The sequence below is a fragment of the Seriola dumerili genome, unplaced genomic scaffold (genome assembly GCF_002260705.1).
Source record: "Seriola dumerili isolate Sdu_G_001 unplaced genomic scaffold, Sdu_1.0 BDQW01000012.1, whole genome shotgun sequence".
In the NCBI taxonomy this organism is placed as follows: Eukaryota; Metazoa; Chordata; class Actinopteri; order Carangiformes; family Carangidae; genus Seriola; species Seriola dumerili.
Genome location: NW_019174267.1, coordinates 2,079,444 through 2,094,443, shown reverse-complemented (window position 1 = coordinate 2,094,443; position 15,000 = coordinate 2,079,444). Strand labels below are relative to the sequence as shown.

Below are 15,000 nucleotides of genomic sequence, written 5' to 3'. Positions count from 1 at the left end.
AGTAGCTGTACCAACAATAACTGTACTAACTATAGTAACTGTACTAACTATAGTAGCTGTACCAACATTAGTAACTGTACTAACTATACTAACTATAGTAACTGTAGTAACTGTACTAACTATAGTAATTGTACTAACTGTAGTAACAATAACTGTACTAACTGTAATAACAATAACTGTAGTAACTATAGTAACTGTACTAACTGTAGTAACAATAGTAACTGTACTAACTACACTAACTGTAGTAACTGTACTAACTGTAGTAACAATAACTGTACTAAATATAGTAACCATAGTAACTGTACTAACTGTAGTAACTGTACTAAATACACTAACTGTAGTAACTATAGTGACTGTAGTAATTGTACTAACTGTAGTAACAATAGTAACTGTACTAACTATAGTAACAACACTAACTGTACTAACTATAGTAACTATAGTAACTGTACTAACTGCAGTAACTGATGATTATTTATTGATCACCTTAACTTCATATCATGTGACAGACGCAGTTCTTCAGTTCAAACCAGCTTCATTGTTAATAAAGTGAATATCAACTGTAATAAAACCATGTCACAGTTTCTTATCAGGAGACTTCAGACTGCCACTGACTACACAGATACAGCTGAACAGGAAGTTCAAGCAACTGTCTACAAAATAAACCTGATTGGTCAGCATGAGTTTAGAAAAAAGAAAAATGACACGTCTGTAAAAAATATTCAGATCACTAAAAATATTATTAAACACACTTTTTAACTGTTTTTCACACTGAGCTCTGACTGAAGATGTTATATGAGTAAATCTGTTTTTATTTGAAGTTTTTCATCAAAACTTTATTCATGTCTGTGAATCAATGACAGTGTAATTTCCCTCCATCCTTTTTCACAGATGAGAAGTGAGAAAACTGGATCCAGATCCAGCAGTTTACTTTGACAGTCCCTGACAGGAAGCAGTATTTAATGTCTCCGTCAACTTGCCGTGTTTCCAGGAGTCTAGAGTCCGGACTCCGCTGCTGGACGTGTTTGACCTGGATCATGGAACTGGTCTTTCAGTCAGTCCGTCACTGTCTTCCTCTCTAACCCTCCAGCGCCCGGAGCTCCAACATGCTGCAGCCGGGAAACAGCTCCTCCGGCTGGGCTGAACACCTAGAGTCCAACCGGTCCGAGGCGGCGCGCAGCGGCGGTGCGGCGGAGGACGGCGGGTCCGGGCCGGAGGCGGTGATCGTGCCGGTGGTGTTCGGGCTGATCTTCGTGGTGGGGGTGGTGGGGAACTCTTTGGTGATGGTGGTGATCGGGAAGGTGAGGTACAGCAGCGGAGGGGGCGGCGGTGCGGGAGGAGGGGGGAGGCGCTCAGGCAGCCCGACCAACATCTTCATCCTGAACCTGAGCGTGGCGGACCTGAGCTTCCTCCTGTTCTGCGTCCCCTTCCAGGCCACCATCTACTCCCTGCCGGAGTGGGTGTTCGGAGGCTTTGTCTGTAAGTTCGGACACTACTTCTCCACCGTCAGCATGCTGGTCAGCATCTTCACGCTGGTCGCGATGTCCGTGGACCGCTACATCGCCGTGGTGCACTCCAAGAAGTCTCCGTGCGTCCGGAGCCGCAGGAACGCGCTGGTCGGGGTGTGCGTTATCTGGACGCTGTCACTGGTGTGCTCGGTGCCGGTGGCCCAGCACCAGGTCCTCACCAACCACCCCACTGCCCCGAACAGCACCTTCTGCTGGGAGAAATGGTCCGGAGTCTCCAGGCACAGCTACAAAGTGACGGTGCTGATGATCGGATACGTCCTGCCGCTGCTGCTCATCAGCTGCTGCTACACCAAGGTGAGTCCACCACTCCGGTAATCACAGAGCACAGGGACCAAAGGGCGCAAACCAAGTCCTACTCATCATATCAGCTGTGCGTAAAAACCCGTGGCTAGAGCGCGCAGACCAACACCGCCGACAACTTTCAACACGAAATATCCCCAGAGTGACACAGGGTTGGAGTGGGTTTCAGTTCTAACGCAGGTTGAGATGTTGAAATATTAACAATGATAAAACACGGAAGTTCAAGTGTTCCGATGTTTTGTTTAATTTTAAATCACAAACCCAGATTTTTTTTTCTAAGTGAAACTTAATATCTGACAATGTTCTTTCTAACAGAAAAAAATGTTCATCATCTAAATATGATCAGTTCTAATAAACATGAAATATTTCATTTCTGTCTCCATGGCAACAGTCCTGTAAGGCTAGGCTACATGTTGAATTTTTTTAGACTAAAAATAAAAACTCAGTCTGCAGGTCAAACATTCATCTAACCATGTGAAGACATGAAGACATGTAGACATGAAGACATGTCTTCTGATCTGAATGTCATGTGTTCAACCGACTGATTAAACAGCTATTAAAGGATGTTGCTGTTGTTACTGAAGACTCTTCTTTTCCATCCCAGTCATGACATCAATGAGAAAATGCATATTTCCTCTAGTTTTAAATATAAGACTAATAATAAACTAATAATTTTATTCCTAAGATTTTTTTCAGTATTGACTCTGTAGCTGTTTTTAGATCATAATCCCTTTGTTTTAAAAGATTCGATATCTGCTCAGTCAGTCTTTCATGTCTTTTAGACACCTTAATGTTTACTCTATATTATTTGTTTTATATCTACATAAATGTTTTAACAGTAGATGTCTGCGTTACTGATACTGAATGTGGAGCTCAGCTCAGTATCCATGTCCTTTTTGAATTTTTAAATGTTGTCATTTAGAAATGAGTCATGTGTTTGTTTATTCACTTTATGAGAGATGAGTATTAGATTGTGATCAAAGATTCCTGTAATAAAATATTTTATTATCCTTCCTGGTGACTGGTCTTTTTGCTCAACCAGGTCAATTTGTGATTAAAATGATATATTGTTATTATCATATTATTGTCTGATGAGTTTAAGTCAAAATCCCCAGGAATGATAATCACTTTACTCAAGTCCTTCAGTTCCTTTAATATTGATTTAAATCAATAAAAAATAACCATAAGAACTTCGATCACAAGGTGGCGGTGTCTAACTATAACTGTTTAACTGTCTATAACTGTAACTGTCTGTCTGTAACTGTCTGCCCATAACTGTCTGTCTGTAACTGTCTTTAACTGTAACTGCCTGTAACTGTAACTGTCTGTCTCTAACTGTCTGCCCGTAACTGTCTGTAACTGTAACTATCTGTAACTGTCTGTAACTGTCTGCCCGTAACTGTCTGTAACTGTAACTATCTGTAATTGTCTGTCTGTAACTGTCTGTCTGTCTGCAACTGTAACTGTCTGTAACTGTCTGTCTTTAACTCTCCGTCTGTCTGTAACTGTCTGTCTGAAACTGTAACTGTGTGTAACTGTCTGTAAATGTCTTTAACTGTAACTGTCTGTAACTCTGTCTTTAACTGTAACTGTCTGTCTGTAACTGTTTAACTGTCTATAACTGTAACTGTCTGTAACTGTCTGTCTGTAACTGTCTGCCCGTAACTGTCTGTCTGTAACTGTCTTTAACTGTCTGTCTATAACTGTCTGTAACTGTAACTGTCTGCCCGTAACTGTCTGCAACTGTCTGTAACTGTCTGTCTCTATATGTCTGTAACTGTCTGCCCGTAACTGTAACTGTCTGTCTATAACTGTCTGTAACTGTAACTGTCTGTAACTGTCTGTCCGTAACTTTCTGTAACTGTCTGTCTGTAACTGTCTGTCCGTAACTGTCTGTCTGTCTGCAACTGTCTTTAACTGTAACCGTCTGTAACTGTAACTGTATGTCTAACTGTCTGTAACTCTGTCTTTAACTGTCTGTAACTGCAGCTGTCTGTCTGTAACTGTTTAACTGTCTATAACTGTAACTGTCTGTAACTGTCTGTCCGTAACTGTCTTTAACTGTCTGTAACTGTCTGTAAGTAACTGTCTGTAACTTTAACTGTCTGTCCATAACTGTCTGTCTGTAACTGTGTGTAACTGTAACTGTCTGTCCGTAACTTTCTGTAACTGTCTGTCCGTAACTTTCTGTAACTGTCTGTCCGTAACTGTCTGTAACTGTCCATAACAATCTGTAACTGTCTGTAACTGTAACTGTCTGTCTGCAACTGTCTGTAACTGTCCATAACAATCTGTAACTGACTGTAACTGTCTGGCTGCAACTGTAACTGTCTGTAGCTGTCTGTCTTTAACTGTCTGTCTGTAACTGTCTTTAACTGTAACTCTCTGTAACTGTAACTGTCTGTAACTGTAACTGTCTGTAACTCTGTCTTTAACTGTAATTGTCTGTCTGTAACTGTAACTGTATGTCTAACTGTCTGTAATTCTGTCTTTAACTGTCTATAACTGTAACTGTCTGCCTGTAACTGTCTGTCCGTAACTGTCCGTAACTGTAACTTTCTGTAACTGTCTGTAACTGTCTGTCCGTAACTGTCTGTCTGTAACTGTCTGTCCGTAACTGTCTGTCTGTAAGTCTGTAACTGTCTGTAACTGTAACTGTCTGTAACTGTAACCGTCTGTAACTGTCTGTAACTGTCTATCTGTAACTGTAACTGTCTGTAACTGTCTTTAACTGTAACTGTCTGCAACTCTGTCTTTAACTGTATGTCTAACTGTAACGCTGTCTTTAACTGTCTGTAGCTGTAACTGTCTGTCCGTAACTGTCTGTAACTGTCTGTCCGTAACTGTCTGTAACTAACTGTCTGTCCGTAACTGTCTGTCTGTCTGTAACTGTCTGTCTGTAACTGTCTGTCTGTAACTGTCTGTAACTGTATGTAACTGTCTAACTGTCTTTGACTGTCTGTAACTAACTGTCCATCTGTCCGTAACTGTCTGTAAGTCTGTAACTGTCTGTCCATAACTGTAACTGTCTGTCTGCAACTGTCTGTAACTGTAACCATCTGTAACTGTCTGTGTGTAACTGTAAGTCTGTAACTGTCTGTCCGTAACTGTAACTGTCTGTCTGCAACTGTAACCGTCTGCAACTGTCTGTCTGTAACTGTCTGTCTTTAACTGTAACTGTCTGTAACTCTGTCTTTAACTGTATGTCTAACTGTCTGTAACGCTGTCTTTAACTGTCTGTAGCTGTAACTGTCTGTCCGTAACTGTCTGTAACTAACTGTCTGTCTTTAACTGTCTGTCTGTCTGTAACTGTCTGTCACTGTCTGTCTGTAACGGTCTGTCCGTAACTGTCTGTAAGTCTGTAACTGTCTGTCCGTAACTGTAACTGTCTGTAACTGTAACTGTGTGTAACTGTAACTGTGTGTAACTGTCTGTAACTGTCTCTAACTGTAACTGTCTGTAACTCTCTGTCTTTAACTGTAACTGTCTGTCTGTAACTGTCTGTAACTGTCTTTAACTGTCTGTCCATAACTGTCTGTAACTAACTGTCTGTCCATAACTGTCTGTCTGTCTGTCTGTAACTGTATGTCTAACTGTATGTAACTGTCTGTCTGTAACTAACTGTCCGTCTGTCTGTAACTGTCTGTCCGTAACTGTCTGTAACTGTAACTGTAACCGTCTGTAACTGTCTGTGTGTAACTGTAACTGTGTGTAACTGTCTGTCCGTAACTGTCTGTCTGTCTGTAAGTCTGTAACTGTAACTGTCTGTCCGTAACTGTCTGTCTGCAACTGTAACCGTCTGCAACTGTCTGTAACTGTCTGTCTGTAACTGTAATTGTGTGTAACTGTCTTTAACTGTAACTGTCTGTAACTCTGTCTTTAACTGTATGTCTAACTGTCTGTAACGCTGTCTTTAATTGTCTGTAGCTGTAACTGTCTGTCCGTAACTGTCTGTAAGTCTGTAACTGTCTGTCCGTAACTGTAACTGTCTGTAACTGTAACCGTCTGTAACTGTAACTGTGTGTAACTGTAACTGTGTGTAACTTTCTGTAACTGTCTCTAACTCTCTGTCTTTAACTGTAACTGTCTGTCTGTAACTGTATGTCCAACTGTCTGTAACTCTGTCTTTAACTGTCTGTAGCTGTAACTGTCTGTCCATAACTGTCTGTAACTAACTGTCTGTCCATAACTGTCTGTCTTTAACTGTCTGTCTGTAACTGTCTGTAACTGTATGTCTAACTGTATGTAACTGTCTAACTGTCTTTAACTGTCTGTAACTAACTGTCCGTCTAACTGTCTGTAACTGTCTTTCTAACTGTCTAACTGTCGGTCTAACTGTAACTGTCTGTATGTAACCGTCTGTCTGTAACTAACTGTCAAAGTGTCTGTAACTGCAACTGTCTGTCTAACTGTCTGTAACTGTCGGTCTGTAACTGTCTGTAACTGTTTGTTTTTTCAGGTTTTGTTTCATCTTCATAAAAAAATGAAGAACATGTCAAAGAAGTCTGAGCGCTCCAAAAGAAAGGTGCAGTTTTCCTCCTCCTCTCCCTCCTTCTCCTCTCCTGCTCCACCCTGCTCCTCCCTCCTCACTCTTCAGTCCAGTCTTTGTTTTCTCTCCCTGACTCCTCCTCACTTCCTGACTTCATGTCCTCCTCCTCCTTTAAAGTTTCTAAAACGTTTCACTGATCAATCTTCTTTTGATCACGATTGTTTGAACTCTGAATCAGTTACTGTGCCCCCACCCCCACCCGGGCCAACAGCCAACAGTGTGCAGACGTCCTGCAGCAGCAGATCACAGATCAGTTTGAGGATCTGCTGCTCTGGGTCAGTGCAAGAACAAGGGTTGCTGGGTAAATATTTAGACAGAGGACTAAGAATAGAAGAGATTCTCCGAGAGTCTGAGGAGTCGAAACTAGAACATCCAGACTGAGACGCACGTCACCTGGATCCTGACAGACAGACAGGAGAGAAAGAGAGACAAACAGAGAGTACATCGTGGCAGAGTACCTGACCACCGTGACTGATGAAAACTAAGGTAAATGCTGACAATGTACAGACAAGTTGAGACAGAATCTCACTTACTATTATATTGTGACAAATATAAGGATTTCTTTGAAAAAATAAATCATATATATCCTGAGGTTATCCACCTCCCCGATCTTCAGAAACTGCTATCTATGTGGCGGGAAAAGTCAATGTGCAGTGATAGCTGCGAAATATGTCAAATATTGTGATAATCTATAATCGATCAATCATTTGTCAATGTTTATAATTACAGATGGACAGACAGGAGAGACAGAGAGACAGACAGGAAAGAGAGAGACAGGGACAGATAGACAGGAGAGACAGAGATAGACGGACAGACAGACAGGAGAGACGGAGAGAGAAACAGACACACAGACAGACAGGAAAGAGAGAGGGACAGACAGATAGGAGAGGCAGAGATAGACAGACAGACAGGAGAGAGAGAGGCAAAGAGAGACAGACAGACAGGCAAGAGAGAGAGCGAGAGACAGAGAGATAGACAGACGGAGAGACAGGAGAGAGAGACAGACAGACAGAAACAGGGGAGAGATACACACACACAGGCAGAGAGACAGACAGACAGGCAGAGAGACAGACAGACAGACAGGCAGAGAGACAGACAAACAGAGAGGTAGAGAGAGAGACAGACAGACAGAGACTGAGAGCTCCTCTTCAGAGACATTTTATTTTGAAGTGTTCTCAGCTCCAGTCGTTCAGTCTCTGTAGACCTGAAGTGGACAGAGCCTGTCTACCTGCTGCCCTCCTCGCTTTGTTTGGATTATAAAGCTGAGTCATCTGTCATCCTCCATCGGCTGACAGTTCCACCTGCAGATCACCTGTCCACACAGGGATCTGGAACTTCTCTGGGTCCATCTGTCTGTTGCATTGAGACAGCGCTGACTAACAGGACTTCACTTAGACTGGACCCTGTCTCTCTCTCTCAGACCAGGCCCGGTCTCTCTGCTGCTGGGTGGAAGCTTTAGTCAGGCTCCATGTGAACTCAGACTTTATAAATAAGTGGAGCAGTTGGTTCCAGAACTGTGGGAGGAAGTTAAATTATAATTGTGTAAAATATAAATATAATTATTAAAAGTTGGATGTGTTGAGTTTGGAGATGAGTCACAGTGAGGACAACACAACACAGTGGAAGCTGCTAACAGAGAATAAACTGGTGGAGGCTTCAGGAAGCAGTCTGTAGAGTGTCTGTAGAGTATGTTGGGGAGTGTCTGTGATTTCATTTTATAAGAATGGAAGTGTTTGCAGTGTTCAGGTATGCAATAATGTTAAACATTCCTCTGGTCCTTGAACACACCCTGGAGATTCAGACTGACGTTTCTTCTCTGTTCCCCTGCAGACGGCTCAGACGGTCCTTCTGGTCGTCACCGCCTTCACCATCTGCTGGACGCCCCACCACATCATCGCCATGTGGGTGGAGTTTGGCAACTTCCCCTTGAACGACGCCTCCTTTGCCTTTCGTATTATCTCTCACTGCCTGTCCTACGGAAACTCCTGCGTTAATCCCATTCTCTACGCCTTCCTGTCCGAAAACTTCCGCAAGGCCTGCCGCCAGGTCTTCACCTGCCATTTCCTGTACCCACCACCGCCCCAAGGCAAGGTGGTTCGTTTCCGCATGGAGAACTTCTCCACCACGCAATCCACCACCAACATATGAAGGACTTGGGGAGTGATCAGATAAATGACGAGAACACATTGATTTCCTCCAGAGGAAACAGGAGTGAGGGCTGTGTCCAAACAGATCAGAGGCTGATGCAGTTCCTCTTCAGCAGTAGGTGGGTCACATGACAACACCACAGCAAGTGATTGGCTGAGGACAGTGTCTGTGGACAGCTTTGTCTGGGTTTAGAAGAGCAGAAGAGAGAGATTCGTTAACATCAGATTTACCAGTGGAAACAGAAACTTTCACAAATCACTGCTGTTCTGTGAAAACCAGGAATCAGCCCCTTTCACAGTTTTAAAGTCAAGTTGATATGAAAAATCTTTTTTTTTTTCTAATAAATTGGTCCAAGAACAGTTTTATCATCTTTTGAGAAATGGACAGTAGCTGCAGTTTCATTTGTTTCGAAGTGGAATTTTCCCTCAGTTGATCTGAGAAATATAAAACCTGCAGACACGGGTCAGTACAAGCCGAGCATGTTTGATTTAATATGTTGAAGATATTGTATTATGTTTTATGTTCTGTTTGTTCTGTGTTTGCTTCATAGTTTTCACCGGACATGGACAACATGTTCAGGTCTAGGCCCCCTCTCTCGGGGTGTTGTGGAACCTTGTGTCTTTTGTATTTATTCATTTATATTTGATAATGAAAATGTATTAGATTATTTGAAGATTTAATTTGCTTGTTCTTTGATTGATTTAGAGACTGATCAATAATTTATAGTTGTGTTCCATAAATATAAAATAATATATTATAAAAATGATCATAGCTTTAAAAGATTTTTTGAATCCATATGCAGTGTCATTTCACTGTACCAAGTTTAGCAGTGTAGCACAAACAAAAGGTGTGTGTGTGTGTGTGAGTGTGAGGTGTGTGTGTGTGTATGTGTGTGTGAGGTGTGTGTGTGTATGTGTGTGTGAGGTGTGAGGTGTGTGTGTGTGTGAGAGGTGTGTGTGTGAGGTGTGTGAGGTGTGTGTGTATGTGTGTGTGTGGGGTGGGTGTGTGAGGTGTGTGTGGGTGTGTGAAAGGTGGTGTGAGGTGGTGTGTGTGAGGTGTGTGTGGAGGTGTGTGTGTGAGGTGTGTGAGGTGTGTGTGTGTGTGTGTGTGTGTGTGTGTGTGTGTGTGTGTGTGTGTGTGTGTGAGGTGGTGTGTGTTGTTGAGGTGTGTGAGGTGGTGTGAGGTGTGTATGTGTGTGGTTGAGGTGTGTGTGTGGGTTGAAGGTCAGCTGGTTCAAACATTGTGTGTGAGGTTTGTGGTGAGGTTGTGTGTGTGTGTGTGTGTGTGTGTGTGTGTGTTCCAGTAGCAGCAGACAGGAAGTGGACCGACAGTTTCCAGTTGAGCAGAACATGGGAGAAGACTGTGATTGATCTGTAAAATGAATCTGCATAAGATATTCAACTTTGTGCATGTGGGGAAAATAATAATAATAGTGTTTGGAGACAAGATTTGTATTTGTTTAAGAAGAATGTGAATCAATGCAAATGCTCAGTGGTGAGGTTAAACAAAGACACAGGGAAAGAAGAAATGCTTTTATGGATGTCTGTGTACAGAGATCCAGAGTGCAACACTCTCAGTGTGTGACACTGACAAGTGCCAATTTTGACCCTTGTAACTTCAGTGTGTGAGAATTTTAGGGCACCGCATTTTACAGCTTACTTCTCTGTATCAGGACACAGATGTTGACAGAACCATTTCTTCCTTTTATACGTCTTTGTTTAACCTCAAACTGATCATTTGTTCATAGTTTCAATTTAGACTTTTTGAGAAATACAAATCTCTTCTACACAAGCACAATTTTTCCACATGCAGAAACTTGTTGTGGAGATTTATTTTACAGGTTAACAAATGTTGATTTTCAACTAGAAACATTGGAATTATTTGTTAAGGTCAATTAACAAGATCAAAATCATTTTGACCCTAATTTGAGCCTATATACATATGACTTACCATTTCTACCTGGTTTCGGGGGATGATAAGATGTGGATCTGGCCTGAGGAGAAAATGAAGCATTCTAAGGACTTAAATACATAAAAGATGCATCAATCCTCCATTTAACCCTCATTTAGCATACACTGTAATAAAAACGAGACTTATTAATACATCTGAACAAATAGCACATGTACTTTACTCTGGGAATTTGTCCATGTATAGAAAAGATTTCTATTTGTAAAAAAGAAAAAAAAAAAGAAAAAAAGAAAGATTTAAATCTGAACAAATGCCATTAGTGGTGAGGCAACACAAAGACACTGAAAGAGGAAAAGCTTCTGTCAGAGTCTGTGTACACATACAAAGCACAAAACTGTAAAACTTGATGCTCAAAATTCCTGCAAGTGTGTGACACTGAGGTTACAAGTAGAATTTAAATTCAGGTGAAAATAGGATCTAAATTCAACTTGTAACCTCCATACACTTGCAGATTTATGAAGGAAAGGGGATACTGCAGGACACATGGATGGTCCTTTGCAGGCTATAGCAGCATGAGGAAGGGATGATGACATCATCACAAAGGCAGACTCAGAAAATAAGGTTTATTGCCAGGTAGGTTTTCACTTGCAAGATATTTGGCTTGGTGTAGTATCCAATTAACGTATACATAGGAAATAACAATAAAAAGGTAAAATACTACAACACTCAAATATAAATATACATAGATACATATATAAGAAAATAAAACAATGGAAATGATACTACACAACTATGTACAAATGTGATTTAGAATGACAAAACTCCAGCTGGGCAAGATGTGCAAAAGGTATTGATTAGGGGATGTGCAAAAGATCACAGTATAGACAACATCTGTCATGTGCAGGGATCATACCTCAAGGTGTTGATGTAATGTGGTTGATGATTGATGAGGCCAGATGCAGAAGAAAAGGCAGGTGCTGGTCCATCACTGGTGAAGATTAGACTGGACTTCTGGTCCTGATACAGACAAACATGTGACAGGACAATTTGTTTAGATCATACAAGTTCTTTATATTCAAACATGTTAGGCCTGTTGTGTGTATAATAAATTATGAGTAAAACGGAGAGTGGGGTCTCCAGGAAATTAGCTGGTTTAGAGCGAGAAGGTACAGATGTGTGTCCCGATTAGAGAACACAGAGACGGACTTCCGGTTCAGTTATGACTGATTTATTCTGCTGGTCTGTAATAATAATACAAACAAATAAAGGCTATTAATACAGCAAACGCAATGCAATTAAAATACTTCAACATAAAGACATAATCATACAATCAATATTACAGAAAGGACTGTATTAACTAACAAATGTATTGACAATTCAAATGTATTAATGTAAGCAACATAAATTAGCTTACTAGCATCACTAGCATTCCAGCACACGGCCCCACATGGCGCCCAACTCAGCTCAAACACAAAGTGAACAAATATACAGTCTAGTACTTAATCTATAATATAACATCTTCCAACTCACCTTTTGTCATTTACACACAGCAATAAATCGATGAAATGCAGGTAAAAGACCCCTACAGGCCAGGGAAAACCCTCCAGCAATCAACAGCCACATGGAGTGGGAAACTAACTAGCTTTCACGACACCGCAGCACACACGACAGGTGGTGCATTCAAGGGGCGTCAGTACAGCTCTGGTGCATTCAATGACGTGGAACATTACAATTCACAATGAAAACAAACTATCAGTGAATGATACATAATGAATGACTGATAACCATGAACAAGCAACAGCATATAACAACATAGGCTTTCTAACAATGAGCATAGATATGAATATGCAAAAATACATACAGTATTATATTATGAGATAAATGCAAGGAAAAGAAGGGTAAACAACTAGAGGTGTTATAAGAAATCAATGTACCCACAATATAATCAAAAAATATGGATATACTGTAAAATACATAACAATATAGGCAGTGGTATATTCATTGTTAAGAATCAGCAGTATGAACATGTATACACTGTGGGTCTGATTTAATCACAGTGGTATAGACAAGTCTTACTGTTAAAAGTGAATGATAGCATGTTACTCACCTAGACCCTCCTCACTGTCTGGACTCTCTGCCGTTGGTGAGACGGGTGGAGGCGGTACTGTATCTGCACTGGCTTAGGTCCTGATAAAGACAGAGGGACGCTGAAATCTCCTGAGAAATGTAAAGACCTAGTTCACTTTCAATCATGGCTGATCTCCTAACAGTAATGTAAAGTGGTTACAACATGGTGAACCGATCTACGTGTATTCACTCGGTCTACTGGGTCCATACAATCTCAAGTTACAGTCATCAGTTACAAAATGAGCCTAGAGTTACTGACGTCACTAGCTGTACAACAGCCGAGAGCAACAGACACAATCCTACTAACCGCTAAAACGTCTGTCGACAACGTCAATATCACCACCTGAAATGTTTGTCGGTCGTTGCACTGATTATACTTTTAGCTAAGAGCTAGCATTGATGCTACTCACCAGGCTAACAGGAAAGTTGCGAGCTCGGCATCAAACCGCATCTCTTTCCTCTCAGGAGCCGTCTCCAGCGGTGGAAAGCCACATCGAGATTTACTCGTGTCGCTTCTTTTCTTTGCCGTTGAACGTGGTTTCTTGTCGGGAGCGGTCCTTCGGGATGCAGATGAATATCGTCTTTTAAGAGGTTCAGCCATTCCTGTGTTTCTGTGACGCTGACGTCAAGCGCTGCCGGAAGTTGTTCTTCTTCGTGGGACTGAGGGCAGACTTGACGCACCACTGACTCACACAGCGTCTAGTGTCACAAAGTGGTATTACAACACAGGACAGGTCGGGGCTGGCTGGTGCGCATGCGCATTTCAGTAGATAACTCTGAAATACAACAGATGGAGGTCTTGATCATGACATCATCACTGTGGCTGATTCACACACTGTTGATAGAGTTAATTCATTTTTTGAACATTTTAAACTAAAGTTCTAGCCACATCTTATATTGCACCTTTACAGCACAACCACCAAAGCTGACATTTAAAAGTAAAGCTACATGTTCTTTGTCCACATTGCAAACCAACTTACAGTTTTGACACCTAGTTAAAACAAAGACATTTAGCTTAACTTGACTGATATTGACACATTTGCAGCATACAAAACATTTTGATTTGCTTTTACAGCATATAAATCTATGCTTGGATTATAAAATACAATCATGCTTTGTAGTGGCCAAAAGCCTGCAGTTGAGTCTGTCCTTTAACTTGTCCTATTTATCTTTTAACTTGGTGGTGGGAGCAGGGTGTTTGACGTGCAATCATAAAAGATCCAGTGAGCCGTGTTGTTCTGAGATTAATTGAATTTATTGTCAACATGAAAAACAAAAAAGTAAGGCAAAATATGACATTTCCTATGTGTCCAACAATCTTGATGTTGCTGCGGTCAATGACAGTATCGCTGCTTCCGGTTGTCAATCCCTCGTCTCACCTCAACCTTCAAAACTTAAAGGTTAAGCCCCGCCCTCACCACCTGAGGAGGGCACACATGTACTGCAACAAATAAAATTAATTGTTTTTAATCAATAATTCATTCTAAATAATTAATATGTCCTGTGAATAGAAATAAATTACATAGCCTTAAATGCAGCTCCTACATGCTTTCCCTTATACTTACATTCTATTTGTGACGATCAAATGTTTGTATTTGCCCATTTTGCCCAGATTCATTAACCACTTCATCCCAGGTACATGCGTGTGTCTCAGAGCTTGTGATTAAGTATATTGTGTATTATCATTTCATGCAAACATAAAATTCATTTTTGATCCAAAACCTTTTTCCTCAAGCCAGTGCCAAGTACTTCCAAGCTCCTGGTCACACCTGCCAGACAGAGCAGGAGGAAGAGCGAGTTGTCTTCCCTCCCAGAGACCAGGAGAGGCAGCCCAGGTGACAGTTCAAGGCAGCGAGGGGAAGACCACCTCCTGTCCTGGGAAGGAGAGTCTCCAGAGGTGAGATTCACTTCAGATATCAGTGTCTCCTCTAATGAATATCAGATCTATATTAACACACACTGCTCTCTGATTATCTTTCAGCTGTCTTCTTGGACTGAACTCGGGCCCTGCAAACTGGGCCAGTGTTAGCCGCCTGGTGGAGGCCGTCTTCACCAGGTGGCCACGTGGTCCAGAGGGATCGTGAGGACTCGCTGGTCATTCATTCTCAAGGATCATGTGGCAGCAGAGAGGCAGTGCTGGCCGGCTCCAGGTTGATGGCTCAGACCAACATCCAGCTCTTTGAATTGAATTGAGGACTCAGTGGTAAGAGTTTGTCATGAAGCTGTTGGTGTGTTGGAATCTGTTCTGTGATTTATCTTTTAATGAAAGCTGGAAATCCTAAAACAGTCTGTGTTTGTCTGTGTGTTCCAGGTGCTGGCCAGACTCTCCCTTCAGCAAAGGGTGTATCATTGGTCCAGGTGAGACAAGGACAGCCCTTTAACTTCAATGTCCTGGAGGAGCAGCCTGGGCCCTCCAGCAGGGGTCTGCCTCCTCCTCCTCCT

The 15,000-nt window shown here is 41.7% G+C and overlaps 1 protein-coding gene and 1 long non-coding RNA gene across 2 annotated transcripts; one reads left to right on the top strand and one right to left on the bottom strand.

Annotated features, from left to right (window-relative positions):
- The first annotated feature begins 853 nt into the window (after nucleotides 1-853).
- Nucleotides 854-8,549, top strand: LOC111225372 (galanin receptor type 1-like). The gene is made up of 3 exons (XM_022750201.1): nucleotides 854-1,820; nucleotides 6,286-6,351; nucleotides 8,206-8,549. The coding sequence occupies exons 1-3, from the start codon at nucleotides 1,104-1,106 to the stop codon at nucleotides 8,521-8,523; spliced, it is 1,101 nt and encodes a 366-aa protein (XP_022605922.1). The 5' UTR covers nucleotides 854-1,103; the 3' UTR covers nucleotides 8,524-8,549.
- A 70-nt stretch (nucleotides 8,550-8,619) lies between these two features.
- On the bottom strand, nucleotides 8,620-11,377 carry LOC111225379. The gene is made up of 3 exons (XR_002665266.1): nucleotides 11,345-11,377; nucleotides 10,474-10,516; nucleotides 8,620-8,705 (listed from the first exon to the last, which is right to left on the bottom strand). It is a non-coding gene; the product is annotated as an uncharacterized LOC111225379 (long non-coding RNA).
- Nucleotides 11,378-15,000: the final 3,623 nt, after the last annotated feature.

Excerpts from the sequence above, each read along its gene's own strand:
- LOC111225372 (XM_022750201.1), top strand. The coding sequence starts at position 1,104 with ATGCTGCAGCCGGGAAACAGCTCCTCCGGCTGGGCTGAACACCTAGAG. Across the intron at positions 1,821-6,285 it reads TCAGCTGCTGCTACACCAAG|GTTTTGTTTCATCTTCATAA; the intron begins GTGAGTCCACCA and ends TTGTTTTTTCAG. Across the intron at positions 6,352-8,205 it reads CTGAGCGCTCCAAAAGAAAG|ACGGCTCAGACGGTCCTTCT; the intron begins GTGCAGTTTTCC and ends GTTCCCCTGCAG.